Source organism: Salvelinus fontinalis, chromosome 2, assembly GCF_029448725.1.
Source record: "Salvelinus fontinalis isolate EN_2023a chromosome 2, ASM2944872v1, whole genome shotgun sequence".
NCBI lineage: Eukaryota > Metazoa > Chordata > Actinopteri > Salmoniformes > Salmonidae > Salvelinus > Salvelinus fontinalis.
The window spans coordinates 48,483,672-48,502,231 of NC_074666.1; the positions used below are offsets into that span (position 1 = coordinate 48,483,672).

Consider the following 18,560-nt stretch of genomic DNA (forward strand, 5'->3'; position numbering starts at 1 on the left):
GAGTAGATCACTGTCTAAGTGGCGCAAGGACGTTTTCTTTACCAGCTTGTCTACATTTCACATTGTCTAACCATGATTTTGGTGGCTAAATATAAACATTTTCGATCAAACTGTATATGCATGTTGTAATGTGATGTTACAGGAGTGTCATCGGAAGAATTCTGAGAAGGTTAGTGAAAAAATTAATATCTTTTGGCGATGTTGACTTTTATCGCTCACTTTGGCTAGAATCAATGCTGGGCTGCTAATTGCTATGTGCTAAGCTAATATAACGATTTATTGTGTTTTCGCTGTAAGACACTTAGAAAATCTGAAATATTGTCTGTATTCACAGGATCTGTGTCTTTCGATTCGTGTATGCTGTGTATTTTTACGAAATGTTTGATGATTAGTAGTTAGGTAAACACGTTGCTCATTGTAATTATTCTAGTCCATTTGTGATGGTGGGTGCAATTGTAAACTATGCCATATACCTGAAATATGCACTTTTTTCTAACAAAACCTATCCCATACCATAAATATGTTATCAGACTGTCATCTAATGAGTTTTTTTGTTGGTTAGGGGCTATAAATATCTTAGTTTAGCCGAATTGGTGATGGCTACTGGTGTTGGTGGACAAATAAAAGATGGTGGATTATGCTAATGTGTTTTTAGGTAATAGATGTACATCTTTACATATTGTGTCTTCCCTGTAAAACATTTTAAAAATCGGAAATGTTGACTGGATTCATAAGATCTGTGTCTTTCATTAGCTGTATTGGACTTTAATGTGTGAAAGTTAAATATTTTAAAAAAATATTTTTTTTGAATTTCGCGGCACTGGTTTTTCAGTGGGGGGGGGGGGGTGTGCCGCTAGCGCCACGCTGATCCTAGACAGGTTAAGGGACAATCATGATGAGCGTGTTTCATTTGGTGATCTCATGAAAGACAGGAAACATTCATTCATGTGTCTTTGGCTGTGTACACTTCTTAATTATGGGGTTCACATCTAAATATGTGAGACGTACGTGATTAAACATGGAACTATTTGTGAAAAGATGTAATGTGATGTTAACCTTCTAAATGAGAAAATATGGGTTTTCATATGTAGTTAACCAAATCAATGTCCACGCCCACGTGAGCATAAACATTAGGTTGGCATCATGGACTGCCCTTTTCTCAGAAGTGTGTAAAACCACGTCCTACAAAATGTACATGAAGTCAGAGAACGCCGGGACGGAGTCCCCATGTTGGAATGGCTACAATTCTATAGGCCATTAGACCAGAAAATATGGAGCTGACACTACATGTTGAAATGGTTAAGAACTACAACTCTATAGGTCACGGAGACCATACAGCTGTAGTTTTGGCTACACAGCTGGAAATGGTTAAACTCTGAGACTAATCGATCACTACAGAACAAGAGCAAATCCTAGACGTATAATTACTAGTCAGTCTGCAGCTGGAAATTACAAAAGGGTAGTACGAGAATACCGACAACCACGGAAGCATCTATTCTATGCAACAACCATCTGTACACCTGACGTATCCATTACAACAGACACTATCCAGAGCCGCTGAGAAAGCAACAACTACGAAAGACATTATGACCTCTGGGGAAGTTGACCAGAGACTCTGTTGAACTGACTCTCCAGCAGATGGGCCGGCGATTCTCACAGAGAAGACAACAACGACATATGGGCCTAAATATATACATTGCATTTATTCTCGAATGAGCGGCCATTCATGTGCAAAGGATTAGCATTTCAATGAATGTACATATGAAGTTTAAATGTATTTGGCTAAGGTGTATGTAAACTCAGTTTTTTCACAATTCCTGACATTTAATCAGAGTAAAAATGCCCTGTTTGAGGTCAGTTAGGATCACCATTTCATTTTCAGAATGTGAAATGTCAGAATATTAGTAGAGAGAATGATTTATTTCAGCTTTTATTTTTTCATCACATTCCCAGTGGGTCAGAAGTTTACATACACTCAATTAGTATTTGGTAGCATTGCCTTTAAATTGTTTAACTTGGGTCAAACGTTTCGGGTAGCCTTCCACAAGCTTCCCACAATAAGTTGGGTGAATTTTGGACTTGACTCTTGACAGAGCTGGAGTAACTGTGTCAGGTTTGTAGGCCTCCTTGCTCGCACACGCTTTTCAGTTCTGCCCACAAACTTTCTATAGGATTGAGGTCAGGGCTTTGTGATGGCCACTCCAATACCTTGACTTTGTTCTCCTTAAACCACAATTATGGAAGTATGCTTGGGGTCATTGTCCACTTGGAAGACCCATTTGCGACCAAGCTTTAACTTCCAGACTGATGTCTTGAGGTGATGCTTCAATATATCTACATAATTTTCCATCCTCATGATGCCATCTATTTTGTGAAGTGCACCAGTCCCTCCTGCAGCAAATCACCCCCACAACATGAAGCTGCCACACCTGTGCTTCACGGTTGGGATGGTGTTCTTCGGCTTGCAAGCGTCCCCCTTTCACTCCAAACATAACGATGGTGATTATGGCCAAACAGTTCTATTTTTGTTTCATCAGACCATAGGACATTTCTTCAAAAAGTACAATCTTTGTCCCCATGTGTAGTTGCAAACCGTAGTCTGGCTTTTTTATGGCGGTTTTGGAGCAGTGGCTTCTTCCTTGCTGAGCGGCTTTTCAGGTTATGTTGATATAGGACTCGTTTTACTGTGGATATCGATAATTTTGTACCCGTTTCCTCCAGCAAAGAATCACAAGGTTCTTTGCTGTTGTTCTGGGATTGATTTGCACTTTTCGCACCAAAGTACGTTCATCTCTAGGAGACAGAACGTGTCTCCTTCCTGAGCGGTATGGCAGCTGCGTGGTCCCATGGTGTTAATACTTGCCTACTATTGTTTGTACAGATGAACGTGGAAACTTCAGGTGTTTGGAAATTGCTCCCAAGGATAAACCAGACTTGTGAAGGTCTACAATTTATTTTCTGAGGTCTTGGCTGATTTCTTTTGATTTTCCCATGATATCAAGCAAAGAGGCACTGAGTTTGAAGGTAGACCTTGAAAAACATCCACAGATACATCTCCAAATGACTCGAATTATATCAATTAGCCTATCAGAAGCTTCTAAAGCCATGACATAATTACATAATGACCTAATTCCAAGCTGTTTAAAGGCACAGTCAACTTAGTGTATTTAAACTTCTGACCCACTGGAATTGTAATACAGTGAATTATAGGTGAAATAATCTGTCTGTAAACAATTGTTGGAAAAATTACTTGTGTCATGCACAAAGTAGATGTCCTAACCGACTTGCCAAAACTATAGTTTGTTAACAAGACATTTGTGGAGTGGTTGAAAAACGAGTTTTAATGACCTAAGTGTATCTAAACTTCCGACATCAACAGTAATTATCAACTGTGTGTTGTCAATCCATTTTGTCTCTCCCGCTCTTTTCTGGTTCCACCCCTTTAAATTGTCTAGCAAGCAGTCATACCGGTTTAGCCCACTAGGGACTTATCAATGCATTGTGTTAGTAACCAATATCTACTGTTTGTTTGTTATGTATTTCTGTGATTATTTAGTTAGTAAATAAATAATTAAGCCAATTTGTATATTGCCGATTCATCATTTAGGCTAGGGTTTGTGCAGATATCCAAGGGTTTGCGACGTTCAGTAATGAGAACTGATAAGGTAATAACAATACATTAATAGAAGACTAATCGATAAGATATGACAATTTCTGAAGAGTCGATTCAGGAAATAGAGACTCCACAAACATTTTCCAGTGGTGCCCCGACTTCCTAGTTAATTAAAGTTTACATGATTAGTTTAATCACGTAATAATAATTACATAAAGAGAATTGATTTGATAACAGTCATCACATTTAATGATAGTCCAGACACAACACTATCATTGTCTAAACACCAAGAAAGTCGCGAGGAGGGCACACCAATGATTTTTCCGCCTCAGGGGACTGAAAAGATTTGGCATGGTTACCCAGATCCTCAAAAAGCTCTAGAGCTGCACCATCAAGAGCATCGTGACCGGTTGCATCACCGCCTGGTATGCCAACTGCTCGTAAGGCGCTACAGAGGGTAGTTCATCACTTTGGCCAAGCTTCCTGCCATCCAGGACCTATATATTAGGCGGTGCCATAGGAAGGCCAAAAAAATTGTCAGACTCCAGTCACCCAAGTCATAAACGATTCCCTCTGCCACTGCATGGCAAGCGGTAACGGAGCACCAAGTCTAGGTCCAAAAGGCTCCTTAACCTGTCTAGGACTGAACCCCGTTCCGCTAGCGGAACCCCTCGCCAACAGCCAATAAAATTGCAGGGCGCCAAATACAAAACAACAGGAATCTCATAAATTTCTCAAACATACAAGTATTAGGCAGCATTTTAAAGATACAATTCTCGTTAATTGTCTGATTTCAAAAATGCTTTACAGCGAAAGCTCCACAAACGATTATGTTAGGTCACCACCAAGTCACAGATAAACCCAGCCATTTTTCCCGCCAAAGAGAGGAGTCACAAAAAGCACAAATAGAGATAAAATGAATCACTAACCTTTGATGATCTTTATCAGATGACACTCATAGGACTTCATGTTACACAATACATGTATGTTTTGCTCGGTAAAGTTCATATTTATATCCAAAAATCGTAGTTTACATTGACGTGTTAGATTCAGTAGTTCCAAAACATGCAGTGATATTGCAGAGAGCCACATGAATTCACAGAAATACCCATAATAAATGTTGATGAAAATACAGCTATTATACATGAAACTTTAGATACACTTCTCCTTAATGCAACCGCTGTGTCAGATTTCAAAAAAACTTTAAGGAAAAAGCATAATCTGAGAACGGCGCTCAGAGCCCAAACCAGCCAGAGAAATCTCCACCATGTTGGGTAGTCAACATTATTCATATTATTCATGTATAAATATTCACTTACCTTTGATGATCTTCATCAGAATGCACTCCCAGGAATCGCAGTTCCACAATAAATGCCTGTTTTGTTCGATAATGTCCATCATGTCCATTTATGTCCAATAGCTTCTTTTGTTAGGGCGTTTGGTAAACAATCCAAAAGCGCGATCTGGTCCATTCGGACGAAACGTTCAAAAAGTTATATTACAGGTCGAAGAAACTTGTCCAACTAAGTATAGAATCAATCTTTAGGATATTTTTATCATAAAAGTTCAATACTGTTCCAACCGGAGAATTCCATTGTCTGTAGATTTGCCCTGGAACGAGACCAACCTCTCAAGTGAAAGCGCATGACTGAGAACGAGGCTGTAGGCAGACCCCTTAGTAAAACAGCTCCCATCCGGCCCCACTTCACATGAGAAGCCTGAAACCACGTTCTAAAGATGGTTGACATCTAGTGGAAGCCTTAGGAAGTGAAAAATAACCCATTTCCCACTGTGTATTCGATAGGGGTGAGTTCAAAAACTACAAACCTCATATTTCCCACTTCCTGTTTGGATTTCTTCTCAGGTTTTTGCCTGCCATATGAGTTCTGTTATACTCACAGACATCATTCAAACAGTTTTAGAAACTTCAGAGTGTTTTTTATCCAATACTACTAATAATATGCATATATTAGCATCTGGGACTGAGTAGGAGGCAGTTCACTCTGGGCATGCTATTCATCCAAAAGTGAAAATGCTGCTCCCTATCCCAAACAAGTTAACAGCTTCTACCCCAAGCCATAAGGCTGCTGAACAATTAATGAAATGGCCACCCAGACTATTTGCATTGATCCCCCCCTTTGTTTTTACACTGCTGCTACTCGCTGTTTATTATCTATGCATAGTCACTTTACCCCTACCTACATGTACAAATGACCTCGACTAACCTGTACCCCCGCACATTGACTCGATACCGGTACCCCCTATAGCCTTTTTTTCTACTTTAGATCATTTAGTAAATATTTTCTTAACTCTATTTTCTTAAAACTGCATTGTTGGTTAAGGGCTTGTAAGTAAGCATTTCACAGTAAGGTTGTATTCGGCGCATGTGACAAATAAAATTTGATATAATCATGGGTACCTTTGCCCAGTGACGGGCAATGATATTGCTGCCATTTTTGGCAATGACAGAATCCCATCTCCATGGCACTGTAATGCAGCAACATATAAAAGTTAAACTGTACATATCATTTTGGCATTTTTCTATTGGTTTTGTCTACACATAAAATGGATCCATCACTGAAGTTGATAATCAAGCTGTAAAAAGCATGCATTTGAAAACTACAGTTTAATGTAGTGGTCCCCCAATCAGCTTTCTGCCAAGCAGGGAAGAATGTTGAAATCATTGGTGTAAGCATATCTTTTATGCGTATCATACCTTATCTAAATATATTTTTTATGGCTTATTTTAAGCAATTTATTTAACAAAGCATATCCAAAGATCTTTTGGACAGCTACCCTAAACTGGATCCATATCTACAGTAAATTGCAAATAGGTCTATTGTAAATAGGATGTTTTGAAGATGTCTCGTATCGTCTTTCAAAGAACAAACCATCTTAAAGTTTTTACCAGTGTGCTGGGCACGACCACCTCACTGACTCTGTGATGTTTAAGTTAGATGGTTTGTGTTTAGTCCTAAGGCTGTTGACTTACCCGGCTTGTACTCCTTTGTTCTTGTTCACGTTGATGGTGGTGATGGAATGCTTTGCCCCGGACTGCACCTCCCAGTCCACAGTCCACTGGGCATTCTTTGACTTGGTTTGTAGAAGATTCACCCCTTTCTTTGCCTTGACCCTGTAATCGACAGATAAAAGGAATACATCAACTTCATGAACAGTTCATGATTTTTCTGCGAGGTCAGAGGTTGTTGGTTTGTTTTTATATTAGAGTTCCATCATGTGCACTGTATTACATTGGGGCAAATGCAATTTCAGAAGATCAATCATTGAAAGTTAATGTAGATCAGTGGTCACCAACCGGTCGATTGCGGCATTCCTAGTCAATCACTAAACATTTCTGTAGAATAGTCAACGATAAAGCCTTGCGCTCCTTGTGCTGTTGGAGGTAGATGCACTTGATTCAGAAGCCCTGCATACCGGGTAGGCAAAGTTTTCCCATTTTGAACCATTTCATTTGTCTGAAGGGAGCTGAATCAAGCTAAATCAAGTGTGCCTACTGCACTGGCCAATCGGATAGCTTAAATCACTGAGCCTACAGCTTCCACAACCCCACAGCAAAGTTTGATAATAGCCTACATGAGATTTCATAACTTTTAAAACCATAACCAGAGAGAGATTGTCAAAGAATACAGTAAAGAGCGAGTTCATGTTTTTATTCAGCACTGTCAACACTGTTTTTATTCAACACTTTTGCAAAACATAAAACGTGCTTCTCCCTACTTCCACTCACGCTCAACCAGCACGGCAGCTACAATGAATGTATCAGTAGGCATGAATTTTTATTATTAGCAGCTTGTCGTGTCTATTTCTTTATAGAGGAATATTTCACCTTCTCTGTTCATAGGAACAACATGAATTTGTGCATTAGGCATAAAAACCCCGGTGCGACTCAAGTTTCACCATCAGGTTAGGCTTACTGCACAAACATAATTCCTGCAGAACTATTTTTATTAGGTTAATGTTGCATAGGCTTAGATTTTTTAAATCATGTTAAAAACAATAATCTGAGCGGTAGATCTCCGCTTGCTTTTTGACTCCGAAAGTGACTTCGACTCCGAAAAGGTTGGTGACCGCTGATGTATATGAACAATGTGGTGATACATCTTATCTAAAGACAAAGGCTATTGCACTCGAGAGTATTTCTCATCCAGCCAACTGTATATTAAGCATCAGGAAAATTATAAACATCCACTCCATATTCTTTGGTTCCATAATCTTTTGAGAGAGCTTGAATATTGTACTGCACAAGGGTTTTTAGGACTATGATCCATTTCAGTGACTCTGATTAATTCCCCCATATAAATGAGAGGGTATGAGGAATGTGAATTGAGCTTGCCCTAGCACTCGCACAAAGCCGAGTAATGAGTGAGCGTAGCAAATTTAGAAAGGTTCAGCTGTGACTAGTAATAAGCACTGATTCTGTAATACTCTCGCCAGCTTTGTAGCCCTGATAGAGGAAAATGGAGGAGCCTGTGTGAACTACTTCGGCTAAGACACTACTATTATTTATTCATTCCACACAGTTGCCGTCTGCCATGGCAACTTCTATTAAGCACTGCGCTGAAGTGGATGACTGCTAAACAAGAGAGGTTAGCTCTAAATGCTCCTAATCCTTCAAGGCCATATAGCTAAAACGTTTTGAGTGCAAACACATGCTCTGAAAGAGCATTTAAGAAATGACTTCTCTTTAACCCTCAATGTGTATTAATTAGCTGTTGTATGTCACCTATGGAGAATCATCTTGTTTAGCACGTTTAGCTAACGTGGATTGGTGCATAGCTCTTCATCCATCTAGTCTCGAATACATTTCTCAGATTGTCAAAGAGTGTGGTTAACACCTTCAAACACAACAATCCAATGATGGCTCTATGCAACGAAAAGCAACTATATTGAGTGACAGGCACTCCTTGCCTCTGGATCATGAACAGCAATCTCAACAATCATCTCGAGCACTCCAATATCTATCTTGTCGATCGCTCCAAGTAAACAGCTTTGAGGTTTGACAGTCAGTACAGAGCCTTGCAGCTGAAGAGCCAGAGGAAAAGAGAAGGAAGAAAACCTGGCTGGCAGGGATATGTTCTTAAGAGGGGCATGCTGGGAAATTTAGAATGTTCGAACCAAGGAGATATCAGAGGGGATCGCAAATCAAAAACCTGCAACTGGCAATGTTCACATCGGATACAGAATTGACTCATATCTTTGTTGCAGTGCGGTGGCAGACACAGCTGGGAACCAAATTGTGTGTTTTGCAGAGGTTTGATGGTTACTAATTAACATAACATGATGATGCGTACAGTTAAGGCATGTCAAAACAGCAAACTCCTTCCCATTGTGCAACTTGGGGAGGATGAGAGTCAGCAGTATGCCTGGCAGGTTGTTCTGCGACCTATACATCGGAATTCTGACCATATTTCTTCAGGCTCTTGTAATCATATATACATTTGATTGTATTTAACTAGGTAAGTCTGTTAAGAACAAATTCTTATTTACAGGGACGGCCCCTTGTTCAGGGGTAGAACGACAGATTGTTTCCTTGTCAGCTCGGTGATTCGATCTAGGAACCTTTCAGTTACTGGCCCAACGCTCTAACCACTAGGCTACCTGCCACCCCAAAGCTGACCAAACACTTAAAAAGGGTGACAGCAAATTCATTGAGGGGGTGAATCTTTCTGCCGGCTTAACCCCCAACTGGTTTCAAACGCTCCCTCCCTTTGAACTTCCTGCTCCCTCTGCACTCCCTCCCTTTGCCTTTGAACTGCCTGCTCCCTCTGCACTCCCTCCCTTTGCCTTTGAACTGCCTGCTCCCTCTGCACTCCCTCCCTTTGCCTTTGAACTGCCTGCTCCCTCTGCACTCACCTGATGACTGGACCATGACCAAGAGAGGCTGCAGCTCCCTGTTTTTCAATGAGGCCTAGGTTTACTCTTATCTCCCGCTCTACGCTGCTGCCCGCCCTCTGAAAAAACACCTTCATTTTCAAATGGTAAATCTCTGAAGGTGCAAGGCAAGATTTGAATCTCTGTATGCAGTTATCGCACGCATCTTTCCCTAGAGAGTGAATCTGTGTGGAGGAACGGTGCACACCTGGAGTGTGCCCTTTCCAAACAGTAAACCCACAAACAGAGTTGGATTGGTTTGGTTCAGATGAAAGAAGACGGCTCTAAAGAGCTAGCCCAGCTCCAAGTGTCACCTTCAGTACCAAGCTATGATGAGCAGACCACCTCCCGGTAAACAAGACAGAAACTAAAATATTCACTGGAAACTAAAATATTAATAGAAACACTGTTGATTGTTCTTTAGGTTCAAGTCTAATGCCCAATCCAGCCATATCCGCCTCTTCCCTCACTTTTCTTCCCCGTTTTCAGGCTCTCCCAGACACAACTCTCCTGTGTGTGAAATTATCCAGCATCCACAGCAAATCCTTTGTTTAGAAACCACTCACAGATTGCACATCAGTTTTTTGGCAGTTGCTAGAGGTAGCATGTTGCGGTGAGGAGTGATAAAAACAAACATTTGACCATGTTGGCGGTGACAACAGCTCACAGATAAAGTGATTTGCCACCGTTGGGAGGCCAACGTTGGGCTTTCATGTCGGTACCCTCGGCAGACCTCGAAAAGCAAATGCAGGCAAAAAAGTGAATAAAAAGGAACTAAAATGTCAGCACTAGAATGTCTCAAAGGCATAATCTGCACTCCCTTTTGCTCTACTGCAAAAACAGGGCCTCTTCAACAACCACATTTGGTCAGCAAAGCCTTTTTCCACTCATCTGTCGACTGAAGCTCCATTCGTTTACCTGATACAACTTCTCCACTTGGGAGTTCTGCAGTCAAACAAATTCCCATTCAATGACAATATATTATTTGGCTATCAATGTATGCATGTCCTTGGCCCTGTGCTTAATGCAGTGCCTGTTTCGTGTGATGTGATTCAATCCGTGACATAACAGCTCGGCGTGACATGTTTAAGGAAGCTTGCGAAACCTTATTATATGTTTCCAGGATTTTGCACCCTTGAATTTGCAGCTTTTTAAAAATGTTACTTCACTAGGCAAGTCAGTTAATAAGAACAAATTCTTATTTACAATGACGGCCTTCCCCAGCCAAACCCGGACGATGCTGGGCCAATTGTGCGCCGCCCTCTGGGACTCCCAATCACGGCAGGATGCGATACAGCCTGGATTCAAACCAGGGACTGTAGTGATGCCTCTTGCACTGAGATGCAGTGCCTTAGACCGCTGCGCCACTCGGGAGTCCGAGTTTGATGTAATGTGAGGCTCAAACATATTCCGGTGCCACTCCACATAAGCCATGAATTGCACTGACAGAGCTATTATTTCAAAACTGCCACAACAACCATGGATTATGTTTACAAGGTGCGCTGCAGTTGACTGCTGTAGAAAATAGCACAAGAGACTATTAAATAATCTTTTACACAAAGGCACCATTCAACAGGGGTTCATTGAAGGTCCACAAGTGGTTCATGAGTAGTTATTTATTGAATTGCGATCTCAGATATTGTGTATGCCAGACCTTGAGACTCACTGTTCGGCATAAAATACAATGTTGACCATAGTCCTTTCTGATATCCCTCATACCTGTACATTATATCAAAAGTAAAGTCTCATCAGGCCCAAAGTTGACTAAAGAGATAGAGCGAGCAAGAGAGAGACCTTAGCTTTGCATCGCCTCGGGGGAGCAGCACATGCCTCCTGCTCATTATTGTGGGAATATGAGAGGAACATCAATACGAGGCTGTGTCAACCTCCCTCTCTAGCCATGTGGACATTCTGCCATAATTGGCAGCGGGCAGCCATCAGGACAGATGTTCGCTTTGCAAAGAGATGCCTGGCACCCCAAAAAGATTGGATGCACTTGTCACACTGCTGATGCTCGTCTGATGGTAAACCGAGTGGCCAGCCTAGGCCATGTGAAGGGGCAGCCGCCATGGGTCAGGAATTATCAGCATCTTCAGTAATCTCTCGCTAAAACAAAAGACGATAAGGGACGTGGACAGCGAGGGATGACCCGACAGTCAGGATTTACACTAATCTGACAAATCATCGGAGGAGAAAAGGACCAAAGGCACGTGTAATAGTTTTCTTGGGGCTCTTCGAAGATGCAGAGTATAGGAGCGTATAACTGTCGATCTGATAGGGCTCCACATGAGCGTGCGTAAAGTGTATTAATCTGAGAAAAACAGTTTTGACAAAAGCAGGAAAGGGTAACCCGAAGAATGACGATCATGTTTGTACTCGTAACTATCCAACTACCAATCTCAAAATGCAAAACAACTTAAGTTATCTTGATTATTTGAGCTGATAAAAACATGGACTTCATTTGATCAGCTTTACACAGACCAAATAGGCAACGAGAAAAAGTGTAGAAAACCAAAACAGAGAAGATGTAGAGCTGCCTCATTACAATCACAACAAGAGTTTAAAAAGCTGTTTCAAATATGGCTCCTTAACTACTTACATGCAATTACAGTACCCAAAACAGAGGCTGCCTGGGAGGGAGGAGGGGTTGAGAGAGCAGGTTACGGCTCCTGTCTTATCTTTAAGTAGTGAGGTGGGCTGATGTGTTTCCCTCAAGTGGAGACTCCATTATCTGTGCCCTGATGGCATTGATGCAAATGCAGCCATCTGCACGCACACACAAACCACAGACATGCAGGTGCACACACTCAGGCACACAAACACACACCCTGACGGCACTGATGCATGCAGCTATCTGCACACACAAACACTTATGCACACACACACACACAAACCACAGATACACACACACACACACAGGCACTGCATGACGGTGGTAGGGACAACGGTGGCTGGGAATCCGTCCTCCTGGAAAACAATTATTCTAAGTAGTTTTCCCATCAGCCGAAGCCATGAGCAGAAGACCCTCGGGTGAGCCAGAACCTTTCTGTGGAGGCAATCGGGGAAAAGCCGCTCTCCAATTTATTTGATAAGGCGAGTGGAACTGAGCGCTGCCAACAGACGAAGAGAACAAGAAAATCAGGGCTTCTCTGAAACCAAGTTGCTGACATTTTCAGAGATCACATCAGAGAGAGAGAGAGAGAGAGAGAGAGAGGTTTGCACATATATGAATGCTGCCAGAACAAAAGCAAGTTGTCACATTGTGATTGGATACTCGGTTACTCTCTGTGAGGAATCTGAATACCGATACACTTGACAAGGTACAATGATTTTCAGGGCAGGGGAGCCTTGACGATTACACCGGAAGCAGTGTGAGATTAAGTGCTGGGGAGAATTCTATTATTGTTATGCGGTTCAGAGAGCTTCTCCATCCGTCTTGATGCGGCGTCTCATCTCTCGACCCCTCTTGCCAACAGAAAATAAACATCAGCGCCATATTAATTTGATGACGAGATAAATGTCATTTTGAGCACTTCTAAAGATCAACGAAATATCCGATTATATCCAGTGCCCATTGAAAGGCAGAGGAAATACAGGAGACCTGGGATGGACTGACAGAGTAAGGAAACAAGAGGACAAAAGGGACAATCCCTCGATTTGGGTCAGCTTGTTTTTGAAAGCGTCGGGTACAAAAATGAAAAGTAAAAGAGAAAAACAACTCCCACCAATTGATTGAACGATTACACAAGATGATAACAATGGGGATCGGCGAGCACACGGCTTCCCAACACAAACCCAGAGCTTCTAAACAGTGATGCTTCATGCTGTTGTTGCTGCTGTGAGTGGGCCAGTTCTGTTCTCCAAAGGATCCCTCTTTTCATCCTTTTCTCTCACGCACCAGCTCTCATTATGTTCACACTGTTCTGTCAACCATACCTCCCCTTTCTACTCCCATGCACGATTCCCTTCCTCCTTCACCCCCTCGCACCCCGTGCTCCTTCCTCACTCACTGTCTATCCTCTTCAATAAATCACTTCCAACACATAGCTGTTCAATTAAACTTTTACTAGATATTGCTGGGGGCTTGTCTGTCTAATCAGGGGCCCTGTAGATATAGGTAATTCGTCTCACTAACCTACTACGCCGGGTGCCCTGATAAACCATCATGTAGCAGTCATGGCCTGTATTGACCAGCACCTATAAAGATAATTGCATTTTCAAATCTCCCCAGTGAAATGGAGAGCCGTCTACCTTATAGACAGTAAATGGAGAAGACAGCTACTCACTGGCGCAACCTCCTCCTTTACTGTCCTGCAACACAGACTCTCAGACTCATAGTTCTACTATATGGGTGTTGTGGAAGTGCCATATCACAAAGAAGCCACCAGGTGGCCCTCTGCTCACTGGGAGAAAGGGGGATGCCGAAGTGGGGCTATGAGGGACATACTGGGTGGGGAAGGTGTTAAAGTTATATTGGGTGGGGTTTTGGTGTTATTAAATGCAAAATGTGATCCTCACATGATAAGATATGCTGCGATTTCAAGCTGGATTCAAAAGGACAATTGCTAGTTTGCCATATACCCTATCTGGACTGTGTTAATCTTTTTCCCATTTCTAGACTTCAGGCAGGTGCTTCAGACCCACACAGCCAGGTGATTTATCAACAAATGATACTCAGTTTGGGCAATGTCTCGATAAATGTGTAAAAAAAAAAATCAACATCACCTAAGTCATTAAGCATCTCTCCCCAAAAAACAAAGATAGAAAAAACATTGAAAGGAAATAAAGCTAACCAGTAGCACTGCAACATGCTTCCAAATGGCATGTTACCATTACTCCCCGTGACCTCCGCCTTAACTCCAGATGGAAATGTGCCACTGTTTAATATACTCCGACCTGTCCTCACTGCAACCTCGCCTTAATCTATTTCCCTAGGCTGCTGTTAAATCGCTCTGCTTCAGCTCCCTCCATCTGCTCCCTTTCTTCCCCTCCCTCCCTTTCTGATCCAAATGACTGCGCCTTGAGTTGAACGCTGATTAGGAGGCAGCGCTATCCGGTTCACCACTCTTGGAGTTGGAGGAGGAGAGCAACAGCGTAGGGAGATATATCTGTGTGCATATTGGTTGGTTGGTTCCCCTGGCCAGCGATTACTTGCCCATAGTGAATTTGGACAGTCGTTGCCCAGGATGGCCTTTTTTTAAATCAAAATCAACACATCCAGACTGCCTCAAATGAGGTCTCCATCTACAATCAAAGCAAAATGCGCTGGGCTCTGGGTTTCAAAGTCAATATGGGATCTAGGTTACACACCTCCCATATAACTTAATTTTTGAAAACGATGGAGGATGGTTTGTAAAGTGGGAGCAACTAAGCCAAATGAAGCGTAACGTGGAGGCAGCGCAGTTGATCGGTATTGTAACTGACCCTGATAATGATAACGATCACTGGCCATCAAACTGTAAAACTTCAAGCGTGTGCAATAGCTAATAAAAACAATGCGGGATAGTAAAACTCAGCAAAATCACTCAAGGCCTGGTGCATTAGGTGAGGGCTGCGGAATGACTTGGATTGCATTTCAAGAGGTTATTCCACTCCAACACACACACACACACACACACACACACACACACACACACACACACACACACACACACACACACACACACACACACACACAGTGTCAGTGTTCCACCCCAAAACTCTAAGGGGACACAAAGTATGCCATAATCATTATACTTAAATCTATATGTAAAAAATATGTTTAAGCATACCTCTTGAGCTGTCTTTATCCTCCTGAGTTTTTTTTTTTAAAGAAACAAAATACTTCTCTGCATCTCTGCTAAGATCTGGGTAAAATACTGAAAGGAATGTAAGTATTATTCAGTACATTTAGTAATTGCTTGCTTTGTAGTCTACCAACCTTGCCAGCAGGCATGCCAGCTAAGATAGTTAGACAAGCTACTCTAACTTGATTGATAGCCTGAAATGGCTTCTTGGTAGGTAATTATGAAGTTGCGAGATTGGAAACCTATCTGGGCTAGCTAAAGCCAATTTCATAAAATTGCTAGGTGGCTCGTAGTATTACAGAGAAACAACAAACAGTGATATTTTTTTAAACAGGACAAATCTGAAGGGCACGTGCCTCTGTGCCCCCTATGGGCATGACGTCTCTGAAAAAAAAACATTGACAGGGGTGACAATGACACCACCCCCTCTTTCAAAAAAGAAAGCCGTGGAATACCTAGACCGCTGAGCTGGAAGAGTGCCCTAACCCGTCGTCGTTGCCGTGACAATTTGCAATCCATGTTACATCGAGGGCTCAGACCAGATCACAAGACATCATTGCTGATGAGGGAACATGTACTTTTCAAACGCTCAGGGCCATGTGGTTTTTACAGCAAGTTTGCTGAAATGGAAGAAAGCATAATTTTGTGCAACCAGGCTTTTATAAAAGCAGCGTAAAACTCTCTCGATCTCACTCTCCTCTTTCTCTCCCTCCTAGATGAGACAGGGCAGAGCAACTAAGGACAAAACCTAACCCTGAGCTGAGCCTGCTGACTGTGCCAGGCAGGCCTAGCACATTTGGTATCCCCCCCCCCGGACAATTATTGGTGGGGTATTGTTTGTCAGAGAGGTAATGTGACACAATTCCCAAGGCATTGACACATCATCTTTCTAAGGCAACTGAAGACAACAATAGCATTTCAAAGCCATTGGCATGAAAATAAACCATTGACATGAATCACGACAAATAAGACAGGCTAGTCTGATGGAATTACAGTGCATTCAGAAAGTATTCAGACCCTTTGACTTTTTCCACATTTTGTTACGTTGCAGCATAATTCTAAAATGGATTAAATAAATTAAAATCCTTAGCAATCTACACACAATACCACTTAATAACAAAGCAAAAACAGGTTTTTAGAAAATTTATAAAAAATAAAAAACAAATATACCTTATTGACATAAGTATTCAGACCCTTTGCTATGAGACTCGAAATTGAGCTCAGGTGCAGCCTGTTTCCATTAATCATCCTTGAGATGTTTCTACAACTTGATTGAAGTCCACCTGTGGTAAATTCAATTGATTGGACATTATTTGGAAAGGCACACACCTGTCTATATAAGGTCCCACAGCTGACATTGGATGTCAGAGCAAAAACAAGCCATGAGGTCGAAGGAATTATCCGTAGAGCTCAGAGACAGGATTGTGTTGAGGCACAGATCTGGGGAAGTGTACCAAAACATTTTTGCAGCATTGAAGGTCCCAAAACACACAGTGGCCTCCATCATTCTTAAATGGAAGACGTTTGGAACCACCAAGACTCCAAGAGCTGGCCGCCCGGCCATACTGAGCAATTGGAAAGAAGGGGCAGGGAGGTGACCAAGAACCCGATAATCACTCTGATAGAGCTCTAGAGTTCCTCTGTGGAGGTGGGAAAACCTTCCAGAAGGACAACCATCTATGCAGCACTCCACCAATCAGGCCTTTATGGTAGAGTGGCCAGACGGAAGCCACTCCTCAGGAAAAGGCACATGGCAGCTGCTTGGAGTTTGCTAAAAGGCACCTAAGACTAATCAGGCCACATCCCCTACGGTGAAGCATGGTGGAGGCAGCATCATGCTGTGGGGATGTTTTTCAGCGGCAGGGACTGGGAGAATAGTCAGGATTGAGGGAAAGGATGAACGGGGCAAAGTACAAAGAAATCCTTGATGAAAACCTGCTCCAGAGAGATCAGGACCTCAGACTGGGGCGAAGGTTCACCTTCCAACAGGACAAACCTAAGCACACAGCCAAGACAATGCAGGATTGGCTTCGGGACAAGTCTCTGAATGTCCTTGAGTGGCAAAGCCAGAGCTCGGACTTAGACCCAGACCCAGTCGAACATCTCTGGAATGACCTGAAAATAGTTTTGCAGCAACGCTCCCCATCCAACCTGACAGAGCTTGAGAGGATCTGCAGAGAAGAATGGGAAGCTTCATACCCAAGAGGAATCAATGCTGTAATTGCTGCGGAAGGTGCTTCAACAAAGAACTGAATAGGGTCTGAATACTTATGTAAATGTAATATTTTCATTTTTTTATGTTTTATAAATGAGCAAACATTTCTAAAAACCTGTGTTGGCTTTGTCATTATGGGGTATTGCCTGTAGATTGATGAGGAAAAACATGTTAGACTAACAACATGTGGAAAAAGTCACTTCCAAGTGAGCTTCGTATTTGGGTTTTTCAAGAAAATGAGGGTTAGAAAGAAAACGTTCAAAATTAACCAGTGACTGGGGCTGTTCTAGCAAATCTCCATTATAACAAATGAATGTAAAATTATTAATTTCTCATGGAAGGGAACAGGCCCACCAATCCGTTGCCATGGGAACAAATGATGCCGTGAACCAGGCAAATTATTAAATAATGTGTACCAATTTGTAGGGAAATGAGTTCTGTCACTTGTGTCTCTTGGCAAAATATTTGAGAGACTTCATTTTCTATTGAATAAAGCCAGGAAGAGAATAAAGCAACGTTCTCTCCCAACCATTTGAACCGCTGTAAGAGTTGTGTGCTGAAAATAAATGAAGACTTCTCTCTTGTGTTTTGCATATGAAAAGGCAGTTAAATGCCTAGCATCTGCTTTGGTATTAAAGATTGAAGTGTCCAAATGTTAGTCCAAATGTTAGATGGAGAAGGGCTTGGGTCACTAAGTCTTGTCTTAGCCTACTGCTGCAAAACCCCATACATTTCCCCACATGCAATTCACAGCATATTTTCGGAATTTCTGCAATCCTCATAGTATCTGGCATCACTGCTGAGCTGTATATCGAAACTCATGTCATTGGATAAAAGGATTACTTTCAGTTGAGTGTTAGAATTTAAAAGCATTGACATTAATGTTGGTGTAATGACTTTGGATGCCAAACTGGATCCATTTAAATACGAGATTAATCTTTATTAACCTAAACGGGTGAAAAGCGAATGCTGTTTCGTACATATGGTTGAGTTTCACATACTTTGAAAGGTCACATAAAATCACCTCTAATATACGCCAATATAGTATGGTGGC

The 18,560-nt window shown here is 42.0% G+C and overlaps 1 protein-coding gene across 2 annotated transcripts in view; it reads right to left on the reverse strand.

Annotated features, from left to right (window-relative positions):
• Nucleotides 1–18,560, reverse strand: part of LOC129820088 (transmembrane protein 132E-like) — a 359,840-nt gene that overhangs the window by 57,681 nt on the left and 283,599 nt on the right. For both annotated transcript variants that reach the window (XM_055876942.1, XM_055876932.1), the window contains exon 3: nucleotides 6,606–6,746. In XM_055876942.1, coding sequence (XP_055732917.1) covers nucleotides 6,606–6,746 — 141 coding nt within the window. The remainder of the gene's footprint in view (nucleotides 1–6,605; nucleotides 6,747–18,560) is intronic.